Below are 25,938 nucleotides of genomic sequence, written 5' to 3'. Positions count from 1 at the left end.
ACGAGCAACAGTGGGAGTGTCTTGAATTGGTCTCCAGGCCCAAACAGAAACCGACACAGGATCATTACCATCAGCAGAATTGTTTTCTCTCTGCATGTCTCACCTCAGCTGGAGCACTCTTTTTCATCTGTGCAATGCCCATGTAGTTAAGAGTAATTCAGCTCTCCCTGCAGAGAGTGAAAAATCTTGGCATAGAAAACAACAATAGCGAAAAGATAAGAGACTGAGACTTCACTTCTGCAGTGAGCCCCCGGAGCTGCTCTCCCTGCTGTGCACCAGCTGTGGTGCTGCGTGGGGCCTCAGAGCTCCCCCTTGCTGAGCACAGGGACACCTTGCATTCCAGGCAATCCCTTTCTGGTTTCGAGCAGAGGCACAGGCCAGCATGGCAGATGTTCACACACTCCTTGTACTCCCCCAGCGCTGGCAGCTCAAGGAGTCACCAGCCCTGCTCTTACTCTTGCCACAACGTTCCTCAAAGCCCTAATGAGCAGCTTTGCACAGCCCCTTCAGCCTCCCCACCTGTGCTGTTCATTAGGGCCTGACACTCTGCACTGTGTGGGAAGGCTCCCTGTGGATGGGGAATGTTTGGATTTAATGGCGGGTCGTTCACAACACCAAAGCAGCATGGAAATGAGAAGCATGATCAAGGGACCAAACATAAGTGCAGGCTTATAAAATCTGTGTGGAGTAAGACAGATATGGAACCAATTGGAGCCTTTATCTGTCTATGGGGTTTATCTACAGAATGTTAGCCTGCTCCAAATGCTGAATGGAGTAGATATACTGCTCACCTCAAATCCAGAGTTCCTGTTACAGGCAAAATTCATACTAAGTTTCTGAAATGCTTCCAATGCACCCCAGCAATCTTCCCTACTTGTGATAATACAGCTCAAAAAAGTGCAGGGTTCCTTCCAGACAGTGATGATATTTTACTTTTTTTTCTCTACAATGAAGTTTATCACAAGGGGATTTTAGTAACATTTACTTAGGAGCTTTACTGTTCTACAAACAATAATTTCAGAGAATCTAAGCTAGTGAGCGAGTACAAGAGACCTCATCTTGCTCTTCAGCCCTAAGAATGATTCATTTTGGCCATATGACAGGGTTGCATCCAGGATCCTCAAGATTTCTGTGGAGGACTCCAAGCACTCAATGTTTCCAGAAAATTCACATACACAATCACCTGAGAAAAATAAGCAACCAATACTGGTACAAAACCAGGACTCAATCTACCATAAAATGGAATGTCTGGTGGTGACACAATTCCTTTCCCTTTTCAAGGAAAAGAAGAACTAAATGCAATTCACTATCCTTTCTCAATATCATTCTTATGCCCTCAAAGATACATTTACTTTCAGAAGGAAGGCATTGCAAGTACCTTCCAATAACATACCAAGCCAGCTTCTTCCTTCCCCATTTGTTTCTCATTTCCCAGAGCACTCTCAGATCCTCGGGGTCTGCTCCATGTTTGTGTACAGTTAATTCTGGTGATGAACCGGGCCCTCCTCATGCCCTGCCAGAAAGCAGGGAGTGTGTGTAGACCCTGCCCCAGAGTTCACCCACACCTCCAGAAACATCTGACAGCAAAACCGGTCCCAAGGGTGCGGGGCAGCTTCGGCACAGGACCTTGGCAGGGCTGGGAAAGTGGGGCAAATACTGTCCCTCTGAGGGGCTCCCTGCCCTCCAGGCCGACATTACCTCCTCCTCTGCAGCTCCTGGCTGGGACAGGGCAGGGGAAGGGCTCCCCAGGGTACGCACACAGGACACCCTCAGGAGAAAGGAGCACCAAACGGCTCAAGACCCTCACGCAGCAATACCCCGAGGAAGAGGGACAGCAGCGCTGTGGCTGACGCGGGGACAACCCGAGGCGAGGGCGGCTGAGGGAAGGCTTGAAGGGCGCTCTCGGGAGCCCCGGGGCGGTGAGGGCGGGCAGGGCGGTGTTCCCGGGCCGGTGAGGGCGGGCAGGGCGGTGGCCCCGGGGCGGTGAGGGCGGGCAGGGCGGTGTTCCCGGGCCGGTGAGGGCGGGCAGCCGCAGCCCCACCCTCAGCAGCCCCAGCCCGCGGGTACCTGAGGGGCGGGGCGGGGCACGCGAGGCCGCGAGCAGGCGCGCCCTGCCCCCGCCGCCCCCAAGGGCCAATCAGAGAACACGGGGGCGCCTCGCGCGCCGCACGGGGCCGTGGGCAGAGGGGCGGGGCTTCCCTCCCCCTCACGCCCTTCCCGCCTTTCCGTCCCCTCAGCGCGGCGGCTTGAAGTATCGGTTTAGGTTATTTATTTGTTTATTTTGTCGTGCGGCTGCCCTGAGGCACATGAGGGTGACTATTTGCAGTATTTGTTCTTGTCCAGGTGCTTGTACTGGGGGTTGTAGGGGGCCCTGGCGAAGCACATGGCAGCGGTGCGGTCGCAGTTGCAGATGAACTCGGCGCAGTCCTTGTTCTTGCCTGGAGGAGAGAGGAGCGCTCAGAGCCCGCGGCTCCCTAGCCGGCCGCTGCAGTGGCTCGGGCTGGCATTTCTGCTGCCATGGTGTACCCGTTTCACTGCTGCCGTCGTTCTGGGGGTGCACAGGCTGCTGCCCACTAACCCCCTGCCCCGAAAGCTGTGTGTTCCAGCCAAGCCATCTCTCTCCTTGCCCCTTCCTCCCTTCCCTGCAGCCCTATTTTCCAACCTCTGCTCTTTACCTCTGTTCCAGAGCCCTGTAAAGTCTCCACTGTTCATCAGAGGTATCTAGCAGAAACTCAGAAACTCTATAACAATGCCAAGTTAACATGCTGATCTCTTGGGTACTGCCATTAGAAGGCCTCCCAGAAAAGTACTCAATCCCCTGAAGACTAGACAGGCTTCTCTGTATTCTGCTGTACCATACATCTTCACAAACTTTGAATTGTGGGCTATATAGAGAATACTCATTGCAGTGCCTGTGTGAGGTGCCCTCTTTCTAACGACCAGGAAGAACTTGCAAGAGCTTGCACTGTGCCTGCCTGCTGCAGAGGTGTGAGTGTAACACAGCCCTGCTCTTTCCTAAGAGAGGCTGGAGAACATCTAGAGTGAAATGGAAATGGACGTACTGCTACATGTGACCTGCCCATTAGAGCAGGTGTGGTCGTATATCTTAGTGTAGGGGTTGTCCAGGAGGAATTTGCAGGATTCCATTTTCATTGCCTTCGAGTAGCAGTTATCATGTGTTTGGCAGCACCTGGGAAACAAGGAGAATAAGGTTAGAAAATACCAGAATCACAGGCTCAACTGACCTGTAAGACACACAAATACGTTAGATTTGCTTTGACAAGGCTCTTGACAATAAAAAAAAAAAAAGCCAGCAATAAGAGGGCAGACACAAAGGACCTGAAAGGGATACAGTTGTGCCAGCTCATGGTCCAAGAGGTGTCTGGTAAATACGTACTTATGGGAGCACCTTCACAGTTGTCTGTTGGGCACAGGGAAAGCCAAAGCCAGTGTTTACCCTACACTTCCCCTCAGTGCCTGTAGCTGATAAGCTCTCAGCCAACGCAATCCAAGACAAAGCTGCCAGATTTGTGTGTCTCTAAATTGCCCGTGCCATTTCCTAGCATTTTGCAGCCCAACCTGTACATGTTGGTCAAGCACCAGGCAGAGTGTGCAGAGCTGTGTCCAGGCTGCTGGCCCAGCCCTACTGCAGAGAAAAAAAATGCAGGAATGAGTACACTGTGCTGCCATAGAAGAGAAGAGCTACAGTAATTATGTTTTATCTTAGTAATGAGGCATCAAGCTGTGGTAGCGCACATCCTTTTCCAGAATCCATCTGTGAAAGAAAGCTTCCTTCACAGTAGCCAGAGAGTTTTGTAGGGCAGGGCCAGCTGAGATGAAGCTGAAGCAGGAAGGCACAAGCAAGGAAAGGGGTTTGTAAAAGCAGAGTTACGAACCTGTCGAGCTCGTCCACTGGAGTGCCGCTGCCCCCCAAGCCGCAGTAGCAGCCGTAGTCATTGAATTCCAGCAGCGGGTGGCTCTTGGGCAGGGTGCACTTGATCATCTCTCGGAACAGCCACACGGCCCGGGGCGAGACCTCGGCGCTGGCTGCGCCCGCTGGGGACAGACACACAGGGGAGGGGGTTACAGTCAGCTTTGGGCTTACCAGCGCGAGGACCAGGGCACCTACACACCCGACAGCAGGAAAAGCAGGGCCAGGAACTTCATTCTCACAGCTCTTGACACCAACACCGCAGCTAAGGGAAATGAGGCTTTATACAACAGGCTCACCTTGACATGGGTGTGAGATAAACCAGCCAGTATTTATGTTACTAAATGCAGACTTCTTCCATCGGAGGCTGTGTGTGGTAGATTGTGGTGTGACCAGCTGAAGGCCAACTGAGTTAAATCCATAAAAACCTGAAAGGCAAATATTTGCTCTCTAGATTTTTGCTATTAAATTCTTGTAGTATTACAATTAGAAGTCAGCCTGAAAGACTTGCATATTTTTAAGGGCTCTCTACTAAAAAAATAATAGCAGTATGATAGTTAAGTTGGAGGTTTCTGGCACACTAATAACCACCTGCCACTAATACTTGCATCCTTTTATTATGGTATCCCACATATCATTAATCCTGTATCTCTCCATGGGTTCTCTTGGCATAATTCAGAGAATAAGATAGAGGTTGTCCACTCACATCAAATGCCCATTTGGCATGAGGTCAATTGAGAAAAAAAAATCAAGCTATTTTTTACTTTAAAACCACAGAGGAGAAGGAGGTACTACTAGACAAGAAACAGGAGCCAAGTGACCTAGAAAACCTTTAGGTGGCTTAAACAAGTAGTAGTATCTGGTTTTATGTGGCCTTAAGCAATCTACACTGGAAATGAACCAGGCCTAGAAGTTGCAACATACACAGCAGACTTCAGTGACTTAGAGCAGTTTCTCTTTCTCCAGCACCAATACAGAACCCAGTTAAGAACCTTTGGTTTTCTATGCCGTGGGATGAGGAGAGTTGGAAGCCTTGAAAGAAGTTTAAAAAATGGGTAAGAAAAATCTTCCTGGAATCAGTCAGGAATAAGTAAAAACAGTGTGCTCATATTTAGATCCCAGAGCTCTGGCACTTTCAGCGCTAGACGTTGGGCATTTTCACACACTCAAGATACGGTTCCATAGTTACATGGTTGTCAAGTCTGCATTGATAAACAAAGCACCAAACAAACACAAAGGCCACCTTTCTGCAGCAGCCCAATACACCAGGGTGCTCATGCAGGAAACTTTGGGCTCACCTGCCACCAGTAGGTTCCAAAGGGTTGATGAGGACACTTTCCTCCTCACAGGAAAACTACACCAGGCACCCACAGTACCCACTGGACATTGACATATCCATGGGACATTTAGGGAAAGTTAGACGTGGTGCTCAACAAGCAGATCCATGCAGACGTTTTTCATCTCTTCAAGCACTCCCATTCTGGGTCTCCCCACTCATGGATTACCTACAGCTGAACAGATGCTGGGTTGATTTAAGATTCTCCGTGTTCTAACCGAGTGTTGAACAAACATTAAAATCTGATGTAAAGGACAATCTGTACCACAGTTAGTTCAGAAAAAAATAATTTTGTCTTTTGCCCACAGATCAATCTGCCAACTTTCCCTTCAGTATCCCCTTAAGATACTTCTCTGCTTTTAACATTAAAAAAAAAAATTTTGCACACAGATCAATCTGCCAACTTTCCCTTCAGTATCCCCTTAAGAGTTCTCTGTCTTCTCTGCTTTTAACATTAAAAAAAAAATAATTGTTTTCTTACCTATCAAACTTAGGAGTCTGGTTCCTTTTTCCTCTGTTCTCAGTATCTGATGTACTATTGATATTTCCTAGAACATTTCCAGTCAACTGGCCTTTTTAAAATCATAAGTCAACAATTTCCTCCATTTTTAGTTCAACAAAAGGATCACCATGTGTGGGAAAGCAAGCACATGAGTATTACAAGAGTGCCTCATGAGAAAAACCCCAGCAGGGTAGATTTTTCCACCAATGCTATTTTTGGTTTCCCCCAACCTGTGCTGTATACAAAGCCACTGGTTCCTTGGTACACTTGTGAGCACATTTCAACCTATAACTGCGTCCAGTTTATAGGTTTAACCCTTAAATTATTTTAAAGACTTTTTAATAAGCTCTATTGCAGAGTTCCCTACAATTCCACACTTAAAATTCTCCTTTCTCTCTTTTGTCTGTTAAGGACTTTACTTCCCATCTCCACATTTTACTTCCTTGGTCCAACACAGTCAATTGAATCCAGGGTATGTGCCAAACCTGCAAGCACATTATCTCCTTTTCTGAACCTACAAATACTTACACAAAACCTCTGTAATGTAAAGAGCTACAATCTCTACTAAAAGCAGATCTGCCTCACATTATAAACTGGCCACTGCCAAAATGTGGGAGCAGAACAGCAAGTCAGAGACCTGCCTGGGGCTTTTATCCTTAAGGCAGGATGCAACTCCTGCCAGGTCCAGAAATCTCCCCCACTTGAAAACCTTGCACCCCCAAATAATGACAGACAGGGACAGTTTTCAAATAATTTATTAGGAATTTAAAACTGAAATCTGGAAAAAGGGTTACAGGTGTGGAGAGAACAAACACTGGAGTGTAATAACTTACTGGCTTAAAAACACAGCTTTATTTCTTTTAAAAAAAATGCGCACCCTGAAACCAGAGCCCCAGCCTCCAGGCAGTGGCCAGAGAGTGACTCTCAGCCCCGCAGCAGCACAGCTGGCCCGGGATGTCTGGAGGGGGCACGGAAGCAGCTCAGCGCACACACCAACAGGGAGGAAAGCGCTGGCTGCAGACCCAAATTTGAAGTATATAGAATAAAAATAAACCCAATAAAATGCAGCTCTTCTTTAATTAGGAAATATTTAAAAAAACAGACATACAGACTCTTGTCTCAGTAACAAAAATTATTGCTTTGTGTTTTCAGTACTGATCTGTTAAGTACCTTCTTACCTAAACAGAACTCTCCAAACGCATCGCCCAGGTCAGGACAAGTTCCAGCAGACAGGGGAGAGATAGAAGAGAAAAAGGGCCCTGTGGGCACTGTGGCCCTCCCAGTCCTTTTCTAAATGCCCATCTCCTTTACAGGGGCTCAGTTTGGGGGAAGAGAGGGAATGATTTTTAAAACTTAAGATGAAGCTTTTATTTCCCTGGGAAAAGAGTTTGGCTGCATCTTAATAAAAGGCTTAATCACCCCCCTTAACAAGGTCTTTGGTTCACTGAAATCCAGACCCAAACCTGCCCCATGTATTCCTGCTGGAGGCCTCCCCTGGCAGAGTGCTGGTTGGCAGAGGCCTGGACCATAGCAGGGGAAGCCCCAGCAGGCTCTGGAGAAGGGACCAGATCACCCCGCACAGGACAACGGACAAATTCCCACAGTCTTCAGAACACAGAGTAAAGCAAACGGGAAGCTGCAATTCTGTAATTCATATAATCCCTGAGAAGCCCTTAACCCGCCCCCAAACCACCACCCTAATGCTTTTCTCCCCTGTTAATGAATCCCCATCCCAGAGCCCTGCCCTTCAGACTGCCCACATCTCCCCCTGGCTGACACCCTTTCCGACACCCTCGCCTCCGGAGGAGGATCCCCTTTCCCAGGAAATCTTGACGCAAGCGATAAAGTTTGGAGAGTGAATTCCTTTCAAAGTAACCAAGACAAAGGCGGCAAAGCCCTTTCCCTAAGCCAGCCCAGAGGCGGTGCTACGGAGCCCAGGGATGGAGTCTGTACATCAAGCAATTGGAAGCAGCTTTAACCCGCTCAGCAAAACAGCCGATGGCTGGTACGTTTCACCCCGCCCGCCCCCCGCCCCCCGCTCATCTCATCTCATCAGAGGTCTTAAAATCTTACAGTAAAAGGTGTACAAAAAAGAACAAAGTCCTGTCAGGATTCTGCTGGAGAGTATTGCTCACGCTGCGGCACCAAGTCCAGGACCTGGAGCTGCTCCTTGGAGCCAGGCTGCAGGCAGCAGCCAGGTTCAGCTCACGATATTTACATATTATACAGGAGGAAAAAGAAAACCCCACGTAAAACTAAACCTAGAGAAAAAAAATCTTTCAGCTGTAAGGATAGTGTTTTTCACTTAGCAAAATATACATTTGTTTTGTTCCATAGCGATGTCCAACGTTTTCGGATCCTTGGAGTTTCACACTTTTCAAAGCCTCACATTTACAAAACAGAAACAATTAAAAACAGTTTCTTTAAAAAAAATAGAAATACAGCAGTTCCTCTCAGCCTTTGCTCTCTCTCTCTCTGTCTCTTTCTTCCCTTCAGAACTGCATTCTTGTTACATACCGTGCTTTAAAAACACTGACGACAACAACAACAGAGTTGAAAATATTCAAAACAGTTTCAAAGCCAAATAAAAATACTCCTCAATGAAAACTACCTAACACAATCACAAAGCCAATTCATAAAATATGTCTACTAGCTCGGGAAAGAGCAAACAACAAAAAGAAGGGGCAGCCCCCAAAAAAGATAAAAAAATAAAATAAAAAAATAAAACTAACAGCTAATAAAATAAATAAAAGAAGAATCAGTGGGCTGGGGGCAGGGAGGGGGAAGCGTAAACCGTCGGTGGTTAGTAGGAAAGCGAGATGATCTCCTCGGGTTCAGTCCAGTGTGGTCTGGTCAAAGGGAGAGATCGGGCAGGGCGGCAGGAGCCTGGCAGCCAGCCGGCAGTGTGCAGTTTGATTCAGAGAAAGGTAACCTTGGCTCATCCCCCGAGGCTCACCAGATCCTCCAGCCACTCGCTGTCCTCGGCTAGGTCACTGGGGAATCTGTGGGAAACAGCAGGGGAGGGAAGGGACAGGGTCTAGAACAACCACAGCTTTTCTCCTGGGGTTTCCTTCTGGTGTGATCTGACAGAAACACTCAATAGCCAAACTTTGCCCCAACACAGCCTTGCTCTGCACATCGCTGGCACAGGGACAGGGCATGGCAGACATGTTTCCATCTTCAATGGCAATGTGCAGGTCTGGGAAACAAGTCCCACACACCACGTGGCCTGGTCCCTGCAAGGGCTGGGACACAGCAGAGTCCAGCCATTTCCCCAGCACTCAGCTCAGTCCAGCCCTGCCAGGCTGCCATGGGCTCCTGTCTGTGGACACTGCTCCCTCCAGTTTTTGCCCTCCTTTTTGAAAAGCTGGGGGTTTTTTTAATTTTAAATTTTAAGCCAACTAACTTCAGTCACATTTGCAAAGCAAACAAAAATTATACACCAGTTCCCTCTCAGCCCATCCAAGGACCAATACCAGAACTGATCAGATTGTCCTTCTGCCCTTCTCCCAGGCAGGAGATTAAAAACTTCACTTCCCAGAGACTGGTCTCAGCAGCAGTGAGAACAAACCAGCTGCGTGGTGGAGGCTTCCTCAGCCCCATAGAGGAGCCAAGCTTGTCTCTCAGATCACCACTGGGTTGTGACTCTGGTCAAACCTGCAGGTGTTTTCTTTTTTTGTCAGTGCCAGACACTAAGACACTCTCCACTCCCAGCCTGGAGAGCATTCCATAGGAACCCAACCTGCCACCCTTCCTGGTTCAGGAGAGCCCAGACTGGCCACAGGAATTCTCCCACAGACTGGGCCAGACCACGGAGCCTCACAGCAACATGCACAGCTTCAGCTGAGAGCCCAAGCACAGGGACCAGCTCAGAACCTCACTCCTCTCTCTCATTACCTGCTCCTGTTCAAAGCTGTCTTACCTCCTGCCTCCTTGGTCCCCAGCTTCAGTGATACCCATTGGTAAAAGCTGTTGCAATCAAGGGACCCTGTGAAGAAAGAGTTAAAACCCCACTCTTAAACAAAAGAACAGTGAAGAAGAATTGCTAACACAACAAATTCAGTCATGGCACAGAATAAATGTTTTCAGCTGGAGGTGCCAGGTCTAAAGATCACATCACCCTGCAGAACGCTGTGTCAGGGCCAAGATGGGCTCTTGGAAAGCCTGAGCTAGATCAGGGAAAGGACTGGAGATCAGGACCTTGAGTGGTGATCCGAGAGAGCCAACAGAAACCAAGCATGTGGGCTCTGCACTATCCATCTCGGTGTGGGGCTCAGCAGTGGCACAGCCAATGCTGCAGTGTGTGGTATTTCATAACCAGAAAACAGATTGTGGGCTGAGGGGGCTGCTCACCTCCCTCAGCACATGGAGACACAGCCCACTGCCCATGTCCCTCCCTCCAGAAAGGGCGCAGGGAGCACTCACCCCTAGGCTGTGTCCAAAGCCGGTGCTGGGGGCTGGACTGGCAGCGCTGATGTAACTGCTGACCCCTGAGTCCTGGTTGGCGGCTCCATAAAGCTCTGCCATCGGCCCGGGACTGGTGGTGCCCAGAAACCCACCGGTGCGACTGGGGGTGGAACCTACAGCAGGCAGCAGAACTACATGGTGAAGATCCCAAAAATGCAACCCCGTCCCACCCCCCTCCCGCAGCCCCTTGGCAAAGCTCCGTGCCGGGGCCCGTGTGGGGAGGAAAGTGGAGTTACCTGTCCCTCGCACCACGGCCGCCGCAGCCGCTGCTGCCGCCATCGGGCCATACGCAGTGAGGGGGATTGCTGCAAAGGAAGGAAAGGGCATCTCAGGAGCACTGTGGCTACATGGGAAACTCCTCAAAGGGAGCCTGCATTTCCGGCTGCAAAATTCTGGGCTCACACATATGTATTGGCTTTGTGCACCACAGAGGACGTTAAAGGATGACAACAGGGTAGTGCATAGCCCTGAATTCATCAAAAGTGTTCTTTTGCACAGCCAGTGTCCAGGGGAATGCACGAGCCATGCTCTGTCAAGCCCACATCCCAGAGCAGCCAAAGGCGTGGTGTGGAAGAGCTGAATGAGAAGTGGGCAATTTCAGATGTATCCTGTCACTACTAAGCTTGCAAGATGCAGTTAATCTGAAGCTACAGATCCAGATTTTGGCAGTAAATGTGGAGAATGGCAGCAGCTCAGGGACAGCAGCTGAAGCTTAACATCCTGAGGCTCAGCCCCTCCTGTGTCTCTTGTTAATATTCTTGAATAACAGTTTAATAGCTTCTTTCTCCCTGTTTCTTTGCTCAAGACATACCATTCTCCCCACACTGAGTTTTGCTCCTGATTGCTCAAAACGTCATTGTTGAAAAGCAGGAAACATGTACCTAGGGAGCAGGAACTAGAAATGGCTTAATTAAAACAGTAAGTCTTAATTTATATGTAGCAGTTCTAATTCCCAACTCTACTGCCACAGGCATTCAGCCCTCGGGGCAGGAGGCATCTAGCCAGTATGTTTCTCTTTGCCCTTAAAATGACTGGGTCAGCATTTCATGCTTGAATGTGAAATTCACTGTGATTCTGTTTAGAGCACCATAAAAAGAGGTCAGAACAAATCAATCGCGTAAAGGCTGAAACCCAGACTGGCTTAGGAGGGAATATTTAGTAGCAGGCACCAGCCTGTTTCAAGCAAACGTCACACGAGGCTTCTATCTGGGTTAGCCGCTCATTACAGGCCCTGGGCCAATGCAGGCATGCTGCTGCTTCACATCACCCCCAAAGATGCTGTTCTGGGAAAGAAAGGCTGCTGGCAGCCATCCTCCTGCCCCATCCCTGCTGCAAGTCCCCTACACATGAGTGAATGTGGTTTTACTGAGAAAGGAGACAAGGTCATCTCAAAAGCTCCAGCTCTTTTTCCAAGAAAAATCCTTCTTGCCTTTGCAGTGTTATCTGCTGAGACACCAGGTTTGTGCTGCGGTGACAAAGCACCTGCGTGTGCATCCCTGCCTGCACCATCCCCTCCTCTTGGCTGCCCTGGCAGAGCTGTGAAGCACAGCCCGTGTGTGCTGCAGCCACTCGAGGGCACAAGGGCCCTGGAGGCAGGGCTCGCTGGGCTCTGCCCTCGCCAGGGCTAGCTCCAGCTCCAGCTCCAGCCCGTCCCCGGGAGCCCAGCCGCGGCCCAGCCAAGCGCAGCGCCTGCTCAACAGGAGGCAAGCGGATGGGGAGGGAAGAATGCCACGATCCCCAGCTGGTGCTTCAGCGAGACACTCAGGACTGTAAGCTAATGTGGCACCCAGCCAGGACAGCAGCATTAATAACTTCTTGTTGTGCAGAGCCCTGGTGCACCCCGGCCACCAGTGACAGCCAGGCCCCGAGTGAGTCACCTCTGCTAGGAAAAGGCAAAGGAGAGCCAGGGGTGGACATGAAGGGAAAAACTATTCTACCAAGTCACCAACGTTCCTCTACAAATGTGATGGCTTGTACAGAAAAACACACATGTAAATAAACAACTGGACACACATCTGCTTTGCTTGCCAAGCAGAAGGCTCAAAGGCGCTTATGCAGCTGCACACATGGTGTCAGGGAAGGGTTTTCTTATGAGGGAAATGGGATTTAGTTTTCCCCTACCTCCCTCAGGGAAATTTGTTCATTGGTGGCTGCCAACCTCAGCATCCTCACAAACAGAGTCCCTGAGGATTAACATAGTTTTGTGCCACAGAAACTCCCTTTCAAGCCTGTTGGTACTGCTAATTCCAGAAGAGCTTCCTAGGAAGGTTTTCCATACCCCTTTGCAGAGAGATTCAAACCCTGAAACAGGTGGGGGCAAGGAATCACTGGGAAGGAGGAACACTATGGAAATCAAATGGCACACGGGGAGCAGGGTGCTACACAAAGCTGCTTTTCTATGACAGATCATGGACAGGACAGAGCTGGGGAAAACATGGCCATGGAAGGGAGAGTAGACAGAAGGAACATCACGCAGGGAGAACACACTGCACACACCCCAGGGTCTGGGGATCTGGAGGGCATTTGCACTTTGAGGAAAGAAACTGAGAACAGTCCTCTACTCCCATTTTGTTCCACAGCTCCCTACAAGTACTGCAGGACTTTGCAAGGTCCCACCACACTCACTCCTACCTGGGAAGTCTGCGTGGGAGTAGTTGGGGAACTGCACCACTCAGAGCAGGGAAAGCATTCCTTTCAGCCTCTCCTTCCCAGAGAAACGGGATTAGAGTAACCAGGAGTGCATCCACACCCTCTCCCTCCTCCCAACACTCCAAATTTCATCCTCGCAACAGCTCAGGTTAAAGCCATTTGTAGACCTGTTGAAATCACCCTGTTCTCTGCAGCTTCCATATCTGATTTACATACATCCTGAGGCAAGGAGCTAAAAACAAGGCAAGGAGCAGGAAAGGACCTGCATGGCCCTCTTCAGAGGCAGTACACATGGCTCTGATTGCCTCTCCATCTTTCCATTCCCAGCTTTGGATGGAGCTTATCCAGATGGAAGAGAAAATAAGGCACATTTCCAGTCTAACTGCGCCAGGCTGTGGAGCAGCAACACCACTGAAACAGCACAAAGCCCCCTTCTCCCCTTCCAGCTTGTGAGTTTAGGAAATGAGTGGGACTGACCTGTGAGCTCAGGGAGGACGGGGGCACTCGGGAGAGGGGTCCGCTCTACACGGAACTCTAAAAACGAAATGCAAGACAGCTTAGGAACTCATCAAATGCCTGAGGGAGACCCCCAGAGACACAGCAGCCGGGGTCTGCTGGGGGAGCAGTCTGCAAACAGACTGCAACCAGGCCAGTGTCTTCTTTAAACTGATTTATAACTGGTGCTGAAAGGTGCTGGACTCCTGCCCTGAAGGCTGAAAGGATCCATTTATCCTTGGAATAAATGTGGCCAGGGCAGGGCGAGTTCAAGCTCACTGTGTAGCCTCAGGTCTGCCCTGGAGCACCACTCTGTGACCCGACCAATCTGACCTCTCAGCCCCTCAGCAGCATGGCCAGTGGGTGCTCAGAATGTACCACACTCAGCCTGGCACAGGTTTACAATGAGGGATTTGAAGCCACTACAGCTAGATTCATGGAGAGCTTCCAGACAGCCAGGAGGCAACAGCAACTTTCAGCCAGTCAGCCTGGGCTCACCTCAGACAAAGAGGAAACTTTCCATTCCCAGCCCTTAATATCAAAATTTCATATATCAACCATCATACTGAGGGATGGAGTAAGGCAGGGATGCTCAGAGTTGCCACAACTCTAGAAAATAGCAATAGTAATAGCACAGTGTGTCCCTTAAATGTGCTCTGCCTCATTCCCCGGCCTGGCAGAGAGCAGGAGGGGAGGCCCCACAGCTCTGAGCAGCTGCAGCACAGCAGGTTCCAGCCATTGATCGCTGAATCCATGATCTCAGCACATGGCAGTGTTAGAAACCACCCAGTTTGCAGGGGATCTGCAGCCCCCTGGCCCAGCAGATGCTTTGTGAAGGCTGTGAGTGGTCCAGGCACTGTTCAGAACACAACTGCAGTGCTGCAGGCACCTGCCTTTTATGTGCCCAGGAGTTCCCTGGCACGTGGGGTTCAACATTCTGTGCTACTTTCAGAGTGGTGGCAACTCTGGTAAAGAGAGGCAGACACACACAAAGGCAGTGAGACAGGCAGAGCTGCAGGGCCCTTCTGTGTCACAGCAGCAGCCCTACGGAGGAGGCCAGCAAGAAAGGATGTCAGAGCAGCCTTGGGCTCTTCCTGCCACTGCAGTGTGAGGATAATCCTAATGAAGGACAAGCTGCTCCCACCTATTCCAGGGCTTCTCCAATCCCCCTTCCACATCCATCTCCAATTTAAAGAAAGACCAAACAGGGGAAAGGATGAAAGGGGCAGAGCCTGGGTTATATAGATCATGCCAGGGGCTCCCATCACCTGAAGGCAGACCAAAGAACAGAGCAGGGTCTCCACTCACCAGGGAACTGGTAAGTGTAACCAGGTGCAATGCCAGTGTAACTTCGACTCGCGTAGGTGGCAGCTTGGAAGCCTGGATAACCTGGGGAAGAGAACAAGACTCCGTTACTGCATGCTGGCAAGGTCTGGCTGCTCACCAGCAGCAGGAGATCCTTTGGCATTAGGCAGCAGAAAGGGGTAACAGCAGAAGCCCCAGGAGAGCGTTGTGCAGAGAGCACAACACGTGCGAGCCTGCAGAGGAGTTTTAGCAGGCCCATTTAATTTTTCCCTGCTCCAAACATGTAAGGACACGGAGATTTCCTTCTCAAACTCACAGCTCTGCAGACTAAGGCTTTCTGATGCCTCAGCTGGATTTACAGACAGGAGATCAGGGAGGAGGGGGCATTTGAATGGCTGAGTCACTTTTGCACTAGAAGGGGGGGTGAATGCAGATACAAAGAACATTTCTTCATGGTGCAGGAAGGAGCACAAGTCCTGCTCTTCCCCAGGAAGCTGACCACCTATAGGAACAAGTCTGTGAGAATGCAGGGCCTTGACTCACAGATGAATATTTGATTTGAGATCTCTCAAGACAAGAGTCCGTGGATTTCCCAGTGACTCAGTTTGAGTCTTGCTGCTTTAAAATTCAGATGGCTTAGAAAAGGCAAAACCCAAAACTACAGGCTGGAGATTTATTTTCCTTCAATAAGTCAAGTGAAAACATTGGTGGAAAAATGCCCTTTTGGGGGTTTTGTTCAGTGACTAACTGCTACTCAGCAGGCTTAGCACCGAGAGCCAGGCTGAGTACACCCTGTCCAGCAACACCAGCAATGATCCTGAGCAAACAGTGCTCTTGGGTCAGCTCAGTCCTGGCTCCAAGGAAAGTGAGAAGAGAGAAAAGCCAGGACCAGCACCCACACTGGAAGGATCATGCTGACTCTCAGACCTAGGCATGAGGTTTTGGGGTCCTGGAAGATAGGGCTACAAATTACTTTTGTTTTTAATTTTTTAATTTTTATCTGAATGCTTTTGTCTTGTGAGCATTGGTAGACATGAAACCCCATCCTGCTTGTCACCAGCTGCTCCTTACAAGACAGTCCCATGATAAATGTATAGCTTTCCCTGCAATACCAGGTATTTACTGTACCTGAGAGGGAGGGAACAGAGTGAGACAACATTCAACTAGGACTTTAAGGGCATTTTAAAAGCCTTTAAATGGCAGTGGGGACATTTACACAGACCACTGCTTCAAGTGGAAGCTTAGTAGCTCTTTAATCAACCAATTCATCAGAAAGCCTGTACAAGAGTGGGATGAGAGGCCTGGGTACAGATTACTCCACACTCAGCTCTGCAGTTACATCCTATTCCACATGAAGGAATCGCTGCCCACGCGCCAGGGCACTGCGGGACCCTGGAGGAGCTGCCGGGGGGCAGAACCGGCCCGGCTGCCGCAGGGCAGCGGCGGCACGTTTGCAGTTTCTGCAGGGGCCACCAGAGGGCAAGTTGCGATCGCGAACGGGCCCCGGCGGCCCCGCACGGGGAGCGCTGCCCTTGGCCGCCCCCGAATAAAGCCCTAAGCTGCTGCCTGGCACGGCCGGGAGCGGGGGAGCAGAGCTGGCCGGGGCTTACCCAGCATGCCGATCCCCAGCATGAAGGCATCCATCCCGTAAGGCATGACTCGGGACCGCCCTCGTGCAGAGCCCGTTGGGGACATCACCTCCTTCGGCTGAGCTTTTTTACACTCCACCTGCCACAGGAAAGGAAGGATCAGGCTCGCCTGTCACAGGCTGGATCACAGACTGGCCCAGGACACAGCCAGAGCACAGGCAGGGCAGGCAGGGCTGCCTGCGTGACAGCACGTCCCAGCTCCAGCCACCTCTGTCAGCCCTCTCTGCTGCCCTTCTCTGGCATCACTGTGCCCAGCCCACATGGTGCCAGCCTTCCCTCTTGCTCTGCAGCCGCCACAGGCAATGGGGAGCTCCAACACTGCTCTTCCTCCTCGTGGTGTTGCCCTTGATGTTCTACCTGATCCTGCACCAGAGCCTCAAAGCTTAATTTTCCTAATTTCTGAATAAAGGTAAAACCTGCTCCCTCCCAGGCCACTACAAGGTTTTGTGTAACTTCAAAAACTCCAAGCACAGTACAATTCCTTTTTTAGTTTAGCTGTCCTCCTTGAGAACTCAGTATTTTGTTTGCTCACCCCCATAAGGTGAATTTCTTCCCCAGACTGCTGTGATTTTTGGGAAGACTCAATCTGATTCCCCACTGAGAGAAGATGCATCAGGACCCAAGTGCCTCACACTGTGCCTCTGTACCACTGCCCAGCTCCCTCCCACACCTCTGTCCCTGCTCCCCCAGGTTCTGCCCCAGACACTCACCATTTTGTTGTTGATCTCATGGAAGTGGATTTCACATACTTTTTCCACAATGTCTTCACTTTCAAATGTGACAAACCCAAACCCTGAAGAAAAAGCAAAACTCCCTGATCAGGTCAGACCTCTCACAGTTTGAACCCTCTACTCACAGCCCTTTACTGGCAGGAGAAAAGGAGAGTACAATCAGCCCTTTCGAAAACAGCTGTCACTCAGCTTCTCTCTCCAGCAAATTCTACTTTTATGCACAAGAACAGGACTGTCCTCTTACAGATTCTCCTCTCCTACTCATCCGTACTTCCCACCCACTCTGAACCCAATTGGTCTCAAACCCAGGTTTGTTGTTTTTCGATTTTTTTTTAAACTTTGCTATTTGCAAGGCAAACCACATGACTGGTAACACTGAGGAGGATCTGGGCAGATGCTCACACAAAGAACCGGTGGGGAAACCAACAGCTGCTTGCCAGGACATCACCACCCTCACTAACGCACCCCACCAGCAGGAACACCCTGCAGCCCCCTGGCAGGCACTGGCCATAGAGCCTGTGTGAGCAGGCACAGATCAGCAGTGCTGCTGCACACAGCGAGGCAGATACAGGCACAGTGATTTGCAGAGTTTCACCAAAGTAAGGTTTGTATCTGGGGTAAGACAGGACAGCGTGTTCCTGGCCCCTGGCCCACGCTCGCACCTCCTTTCTCTCACCAACCCCTTTGCTGACAGTTTTGGCAAAGCCCAGCTCGGGTGGGCAGACTGAACTCCTCTAAGCTGACTGCAACCGTTTCCGGAGAGCTGCGGCAGGTGGGAGGATGTCTTAAAGCTTGCTGTGCAAGCAAGCTGGGATTAAGCAGAACTTTCCGCTTTCCAGAGCTGGCCAATTCCATGGCACTGTGAAATAACATTCAAAAGCAGACAGGAATCTACTGCCCAGAACCCCACCTTTTCTCCACACTGCCAGAAACATCTGGCTATAAACTTCTCCATCTGTCTGTGCCCAGGTAGATTCACACCACTCACCTCAACACCCATAAGCAGAGGAGCTCAGGAATTCAGGAGAAAAATGTCAAAAGCAGTCCTGAGCCCCATCAGACCCCCACCAGGTCTGGTGTGCCCTGGGCTGAGCCCCTGATTGTTGACACAGTGGCTGGCAGCTCTCCCTGCTGCCTCCCAAAATGCCCAACAGCTCTAATTGGACCAGTGACTGACAGGCACCCATGGAGGAACAGGGGTTAACACTTCTTCCCTTTCCAGATGAAGCTGGAACAACACCCTAGGACTGCAGAGGCCTGGCAGTCAGAGTAGATTTAATGGCTTTAGAAAAAAGTAAAAATCTGAAGGGCACAGAGTGCAGCAAGAGCAGAAGGGAGAGTTCCCTCGCTGCTCTGGGGGCAGGAGTGCTTGGAAGTGCTTCAAACAACACACAGGAAAGCAGCCAGCATAGGGCTGTTCCTGACCCTGACTGGGAAGAGGCTGAAGCTAAGTTTGCAGGTCAAGTTGTTGCCATTAAATCTCTGAGTTGGATGCAAGTGTCAAGCCCTGCCACACCACCAGGCAGTCGGTCTGAGGACAGACCAGGAAGGCAGGGACACCTATGGATGGGCTGGGTTGGTATAGAACAAATAGTACAGCCTTGCTCCCATCCTGTAACCAGACTCCACCAGCAGGACTTGGGTAAGAAAAGGTGACCTGGGAGCACAAGTGGGCTCCAGGCCGAGGAAGGGGTGAGAAGCAGGCACTCTTCAGGCTCTCGTGTCAGCTTTCCCAGAGCTCAGATTACTCGGGACAAGGTAAGACACACACTGCAGGCTGGAGCCACGGAGGTGAGCATGCAGAGGTGGGGGCCGTCTCCTCTCACATATCTGCAACTCAACGAGTTTACAGCACAGGAAACGCACTGGACAAAAGCTCTCTGTGCTGCGAGGGCCACTGGTAAAAGATGCAGATGCAAAAGAATGGGGCGACTGGAGGCAAGATAGAGAGCAGCTGCGACCCGCGTCCCCTGCTGCTGGGATACCAACCCCTCCCCAGGCAAGGCAGGATGCAAATCCTCTGCAGTAACCTCTCCCAGGGCCAGAAGACAGCTCTCACCTCGGTGTCGGTTGGTTGTCTTGTCAAACATCAGCATGGCATCATCCACCTGCGAAGAGAATGGCTGCACTCAGACTATTATTGCTGCAACAAGCATCCTCCAACAAAATTGTTCAGAGCTTCCCTGGCTTTCCCAAACCTGAGGGGATCAAGATGAGACATCCTGTGCCCAAGAAGGAAGCAGGGTGTGCACACATATGCAGTACACATAAGCTATCACACCTGGCACTTCCTCAAGCCACAGCCAGCATGGTCCTGGTCCCCCCACCAGCCCGGGGCAGGTGCTGCTGTGCTGAGCCCCCTCGGCCCAGCCCCTGGCAGCAAGCAACCCCGATTGTTTGCCTGCAGCTCCAGCCGGGGGCCAAGGAGCAGGGAGGGCATTGTTCCCAAATCCCAGCCTCAAAGGAGAGGAGAATCAAAGGGGGGCAGAGAAGCAAAGCTGGAGAGGGGAGAGGAATAAGGGGCCTCCCAGCGGTGGGGGAAGCGGAGGCCTCAGACAACAGAGCCTGCCTGGGAAAGCTGGGAAGCGCCCCCACCCCCACCCCATGAGGAGCCTTTCCTCTAAGTGAGGTTTCCCACTGCTGGAGGCTGTAATTAGAGCAAATTTACTGCAAGGCCTGAGCAGGGCTGCCTTCCCGGGGGGAGGGGCGGCCAGATCCCATCCCCCAGCCGGCCTGGGGCTGCTCTCCTCCCCAGCACATCACCGCCTGGTGCCACTTTTCCCCCCATCTTCCCGCGGGTGTTGCCTTGCAGAGCCACATCCACTCCGCAGGTCAGCCCGAGCAGGGTTAAAAAATACACTTCAATCCCCTTCGTGTAAGCCCCAGTGTAAACCTGTCCCACTGACCCATCCCTCCTCTAATACCACTGCCTTAATCCGATTATGAAACTGGACGTGCAAGTGCTCAGGGGAGGTGGCAGCAGTCTCCGGCCAGCAGCTGCCCTGGCCCTCCTCCTCCTCCATGTGAGGCAGCCGCTCCCTGAGCAGCAAGCCCTGCACACCCAAACTCTACAGGATTACTCCCTTGCCTCGCCCCAGGAAGAATCTGCATTGCTGCCTCCTCCTGAACAGTCACTGGAGAGGGCAGAGCGCTGCCCTGGCACAGGCAGCCACAGGCTTTGCCCATGGAGACCCCACAACCCCAGTCAGGAGGGGGAGAGGCTCCTACTCTCAGGCCCCCAGGACACCCAGCTCCACCTCAGGCCCAGGTGGATGGAAGGAGCCCTTACAATTCCAGTATCTTCATAAGCAGACAGATCATATTTGATGCCCTTGGCATTGTCTAACACATCCACTCCAGGTGACAACAGACAACCTGGCTCCTGCTCATCTCACACACTTACCATCCTGGCTCAGCCTCCCTCAGCCAAGTAAACAAACACCTGAGAAACATGCCAAGCATCCAGCCTGGAGCCACAGGGAACATAAGCCTTGACACAGACCCGAAGCAACTCCTCAGCAGCTTCCCAGTGCACACAGTTAAGGAGATGGGCTGAGGGTAGCTCCTCACACTGTCATTCCCCATCACCACTTGCTCCCACATCTGCACCCTTTCCCTTCATGGTACAGCACAACTGTGATGTGCTGGAGGGAAACCCGACGTGTCTTAAGAAAAGTTCAACAGGTTTTATTGTCTGGTTTTCCTCATTTTAAAATCTAGATCCATTTCCCCCATCCAGTTCACAAAAAGGCTGGAGAAACAGGTGTTCTCCTCCCCAGTAAACACCGGGAGAAAGCTGTGTCAAAGGCACTCTGAGGCAGTGCCACTTCTAGCTCAGGTAGCTGGAGACCACAAACCCATCACAATGAGAGCTGGGCGTGAGGGAAAAAACCAAACCAGTGTCAGTGAGCACAGGCCCACTGCTGGCTTACTCTGCCTGACCAGCCCTCCTCTCTGCAGAGCCTGGGAAGCAGGAGCAACTGCAAGTGGCAGAGCCCACTGCACTTCCACACAAACTCCTGGCACAGCAATATCCCAGGCAATGGCTGGGCACTGCCACAGCGCTCAAGCACTCTCAGAGAAAGAAGATGTGCAACCACTTCATCCCACACCATACCGTGAGGAGAGCTGCAGCCTTCCTCCTTCTGTGCTTTTTCTGATGGCTCTGCTTCGAGATGTCTACCCAGCACTCCAAAATGTACTTGCCTTGCAAAGACGTATTTATTGTAACACATGTACTCTATTTGAAAGCTGTTTCCTGCTAAAAACTAAATCTTATACAGTACATAAGTATGTGTGTGTGTATATATATATACAGGTGTATACGCACACAACTCCAGGGCTTCAACGCTGTGTATGGCTGTAACTGATATATTTTATTGCCATTAAAACCTACACATGACCATCTTTATGTCTCCTTTCAAGGCGGCCTGTGGGCTGAGTTGGGTGGTCTCAGCACACACCTGTGAGGTAAAGCAGGGCCCAGATCCCCCCTGACCCTTGCTACAGGGGACACACACGTGTCTCATCCCATGGATAACGTGCGCAGAGCCCACTCTGAGGCACCACATCCCGCACCCACCCGAGCCCTGCCTGCACCGGCTCTGGAGCCGCCCCCCGCCGAGCGTGGGCAGCTATTGTGGTGGCGAACACCGCCGTGCCCCCACCCCCGCTCCTCGCTCCCGCCGCCCCGCGCCGGGCCCTTCCCGGCCGGGCCCCAACAAAGGCGGCCGCCGGCGGGGCCGTCGCGATGGCAACGCGGCCGCCATGGCAGCTGCGGCCCGGATTAGCGCTCACAAAGCCGCCCCGCCGCGCTCCGCGGCCTGCCGGGCTCCGGAGACACCCAACGGGGGCCTCCGGCACCCAGCACGGCCGAACCGGCATTCCCGAGGGATTCACCACCTCGCTCCAGCCCGCGGCTCTGTGCAGGGACACATTCCAGGTCGCTGCAAGCCCGGTCCAGCCTGGCCTTGAAGCTGCCCCGAGATGGGGCAGCCACAGGGTCTCTGGGCAGCCTGTGCCACGGGGAAAGAACTTCATCCCGAGATCCAATCTAAACCTATTCTCTTTCAGTTTGAAGCCATTCCCCCTTGTGCTGTCACCACATGCTCTTGTAAATGATCAGGAACCTGGTGCCTTGAGCTAGAAGAATCAAGACAGGATGACTTGGTGCCCCCTGCTTTCTAGGTCCTAAGTGTTCCTATGCCTTCCCTAAATAAGAAGGAGAAAAAAAAAAAGAGGATTTTTTGCATGCTTTCTGTCTGGGCTAAAATATGTTTTTCAAAAGCATCTATCCTAATTTAAAGACCTTAAGTGGTGGCAAATCTGAGACACACTCAGGCTTGTGGCCTGAGGGTGACATACAAACCTTCATGCAAAAGCCATCCAGCAGCCTGGACTCCCCTGTCCTCACAAGCAAAGCACGATCTGCCCCTGAAGCCAACATCCAAACTGAGCTTGCCACTGCATTCTCAACAATTGACTAAAACTCACCCCTTGAGCCCTGGCACCTTGAGCTTGAGGGATCGAGGCAGGATGACTTGGTGCTCTGGCTCTCTCCTCTCTAGATCCTAAGTGTTCCTGTGCCTTCCCTGGACAGGCAGGAGGAAAGAGGAGCAATGTTTGTCCTGCCAGGTGCTAATAAACTGTGAGGCTACTTGGAAGAAAAGTGAACAGAGATCACTCAGAGAAAGCCCTTTCCTCAGAGGGTAAGTTGCCCAAATAAATGCTTTAAAAGGAGTTCCTTTTCACACAGTCCCAATGCAATTCTAGAAGTAGCACTACACACAAATTACTAGGAAAATGTCTGTCTGAAAAAACGTTTTCTGAGATGAGGATACCATGACTGAAGCTTCAGCACCTCTCACTTAAAGGTGCCATAATCACAAATAATGCATCCAGCCTTGGCCAAAATATCTGAGGATTTTCAGAAGTTTAATTCCACTCTAATATCTTTCAATTTTCCTGCTTCATTCTTAGTTATCTGCCATGGGGGAAGCCAATGACATCTTCATGCAGATTTAATAAAATAATAATTTTCAATACCAGTTTGATAGGAAATGTTGGATGCACTTTCACAAAGGTAGATTTTGAAAGTTTTAAATATTCAAGTAGAGGGTTTGTGGAGATGGACATCTTCCACCTGAACTGCAAATAAAAATATCTGAGCTGGTCCTAGAAGGAATCACAGCAACATCTTTGTAGTAAAGTTTGGCAGAAAAATACTAACTGTTGAGACAGCTTCTATGTGGAAAATAGAAACCAAACTATCTAGAAACCAGTCAGCCATCCTGTCAAGAGCCAGACAGCATTAACAGCCCTGTGAGGGTCTCCCAGCTGCACAAACAGGACAGGCCAATTCCAGGGAGGAGGATGCATGGACAGAGAGCCTGGCTCCAGGGAGCAGGTGGGCTGTGCCATTAAGACCCTTCTTAGCCCACTCTGCAGACCCACTCACAGAGCCCTGGGAGTGAGACTTGGCCAAGGGGACAGAGCCTGCTCCGTGCCACGGGAGAGCAGAACAGCCTGTCCAGGTGTCCTTGCCCGCTCTCACACAGGCACCTGGCAAATATCAGATGAACCCCAGAAGACCTGAGTGACCATTAGTGCCAGAGTGGTTTTGGCTATGTGCCTACCAGATGCGGAGCACAGAGAACCCTTTGTTCCAGAGGCATTGTTACCACAGGCCAAACTGCTACTGCCACAAGAGAGGTGATCAGATTCCCCTTCTCCTCCCCTCCCCATCTGTTCATGGCAACCATGTTATGTGTGAGAATTTACATAAATTGCCCTCTGATCTGTGGAAGAAAATCCAAAATCCAGTTTGGAAATCCACAGCAGGTTGACAAGTAGCTTTGATCCCTGAAATTTCCAGAGAGAGGCAGATTAAGGATTAATTAATTAACATTCTCCCAATCCAAAGTGAGGAAAATCATGGCCACTGTAAGCACAGAAACAAGTCTTCCTTAAAGACATATGCCATCAGTATCTGAAGGTTTTCCCATTAGTTGGCAGGGAAAACTCATTTCATACACCTAAGTCAACCACCCCATTCTTCTGGCAGGAGTACATGAGCATGCATTTATGACAGACTACAGACCTCATCTGATCCAGCACCTCAGATACTGTGATCTTCCCTCATCACAACAGTAACAGCCATCACCCCAGTGAGACCTCAGGACCTCTCAGGTCCAGAATTTGGATGGAGTATTAGATGGCAGCCTAAAGGTCAGAAGCCTCTCAGACCCCAGATCTTTTTTCTTGCTAGCTTCCAGGGTATTTTTAGAGAGGAGATCTCTCTTTCCCTGGGCAAGAGCTGCCTCACAGAGAGGCCAAGCTTTCATGACCGACTCATCCACACACAATTACCTCAGGCCCAGTGAGAGATGCAGACTGGTTTTAAGCACTTTCCAAGCACCCTTGGTGCTGCAACTGATTAGTGAGTCATGCAAAGACGTCACTGTGAATGTATTTCCTGCACTGCTGCTTCACCAAATATAAAAGCACACAACAAAACCATGAGTTCAAAAACCTGATTTGGGTGCAGGCCCCCATTTCTTCCAGGATCTCTGCACTTCTAGTTTCTGTTAAGATAGCTTCTCTCCTGATGACAAACAAAAGACCAGCTGCATCAAGTTAGAGCATAGCTCTGCCTTGCCCAAAATCTCCCAAGATACCAACCAACAGACAATTCTGGAAGAACATAAAGATAAGGTAAGGATATTACCACAGAGCCCAGAATACTACATCCCCATCCAAGCTATTTGTGATTTGGAGATTTTCTGAATTCAAAGGGGTGTCTGTGTATGTTTAAAAGACCTTCCATGAATTTACCCAATCATTTTGGAGCCTGTGTAAATTTTAGCAACAACATCCTGCGGCAAAGATTTCACAGTTTAGATATGCTCCATGACAAAATTACTTTATTTGTTCTAAGCTTCCTCCAATCTTGCAATTTATATGACTTTCTCTACCACAAAACTTCATCAGACTAACTCTTGCATTAGAAAGATCTGAGTTTTTTCAGTTTTGATTTGAAACAAATAACCTTGCTGACAAGATCAGAGACCCAACAGTCCAAAGAAATTACTCTGATGGACAACTCCTTTTCCTCCCCAAAAATAATACAGAACAACATGTTCCCACAGGTCGAAGTAGCAAAGGAGGAAGCTGCAACTTGAGCTCCTCTGGCATCCTCATACATGTTGAACTAGACAGAAGACTATCTGTGCCTGAGGTGGTAGATGCAAGACACTTTCCTCCTCTCTTTCTGTGGCAGGTTTCAGTGAGGGTGGTAGCCTGAATCTAGAGAAGCTGTTGAAATAATTCCTTTTGCTGTCTAAACATCTTCAACACTATCCAACTTAAGCCAAACTACTTGGCTACACATACTGTGAATGAAAGTCTTTCCAGGACTTCTGTCCTACAGTTGAAAAAATAATCTCCTTTAGAAAGCATGTACATGGCCTGAGCTTGGATCTCAGAGAGACTCAAGTTTTGGAACCAGAGAGGTGTTTTCTAGAGATCCCGCTATGCTCAAAGCGCTCACAGCTGCACCTGACAAACCACAGCCAGCTTGAGATCACTTGTCAGCCTCTCTAAGTAATAGTCATGGATTTCCTTTTCACTCATTTTCACCTTTTTTTTTGCCACTTCCATTTTACAAAGGTGAGAGAAGGTTTTGGACACAACGAGCAAAGAAAACAAAACAAAACAAAAATAAGAGAATAAGCAGAAATGCCAAAATGGAAAAATCACACTTGTGACTTTTGTCTAATGAAATAGAAAACTATTTCCTTTGCAGCACAACTAAACTTCCATTTTTTCCCTGCTAATGGACGTAGGAGGTGTGCTGCCTCTGACCCGAGATGCAC

At 50.3% G+C, this 25,938-nt stretch overlaps 2 protein-coding genes across 5 annotated transcripts in view; both read right to left on the bottom strand.

Annotated features, from left to right (window-relative positions):
- Positions 1–2,316: 2,316 nt before the first annotated feature.
- PLA2G1B (phospholipase A2 group IB) lies at positions 2,317–4,299 on the bottom strand. The gene is made up of 4 exons (XM_039726091.1): positions 4,134–4,299; positions 3,897–4,056; positions 3,063–3,190; positions 2,317–2,438 (listed from the first exon to the last, which is right to left on the bottom strand). The coding sequence occupies exons 1-4, from the start codon at positions 4,165–4,167 to the stop codon at positions 2,317–2,319; spliced, it is 444 nt and encodes a 147-aa protein (XP_039582025.1). The 5' UTR covers positions 4,168–4,299.
- A 2,207-nt stretch (positions 4,300–6,506) lies between these two features.
- The window catches only part of MSI1 (musashi RNA binding protein 1), a 29,758-nt gene continuing 10,326 nt past the window's right edge, over positions 6,507–25,938 (bottom strand). Inside the window, exons 7-15 of one of the 4 annotated variants that reach the window (XM_039725955.1) lie at positions 19,125–19,173; positions 17,045–17,127; positions 16,296–16,413; positions 14,689–14,769; positions 13,363–13,419; positions 10,473–10,541; positions 10,195–10,367; positions 9,692–9,757; positions 6,507–8,771 (exon numbers count right to left, since the gene is read on the bottom strand). In XM_039725955.1, coding sequence (XP_039581889.1) covers positions 9,716–9,757; positions 10,195–10,367; positions 10,473–10,541; positions 13,363–13,419; positions 14,689–14,769; positions 16,296–16,413; positions 17,045–17,127; positions 19,125–19,173 — 672 coding nt within the window. In that variant the 3' untranslated portion in view covers positions 6,507–8,771; positions 9,692–9,715. The remainder of the gene's footprint in view (positions 8,772–9,691; positions 9,758–10,194; positions 10,368–10,472; positions 10,542–13,362; positions 13,420–14,688; positions 14,770–16,295; positions 16,414–17,044; positions 17,128–19,124; positions 19,174–25,938) is intronic. The other 3 variants (XM_039725956.1, XM_039725957.1, XM_039725958.1) reach the window with 3 other exon arrangements.

Source organism: Passer montanus, unplaced genomic scaffold, assembly GCF_014805655.1.
Source record: "Passer montanus isolate IOZ18808 unplaced genomic scaffold, ASM1480565v1 scaffold57, whole genome shotgun sequence".
NCBI classification, from domain to species: Eukaryota; Metazoa; Chordata; class Aves; order Passeriformes; family Passeridae; genus Passer; species Passer montanus.
The sequence above is the reverse complement of the archived record's forward strand: the minus strand, read 5'-3'. Positions and strand labels throughout refer to the sequence as shown.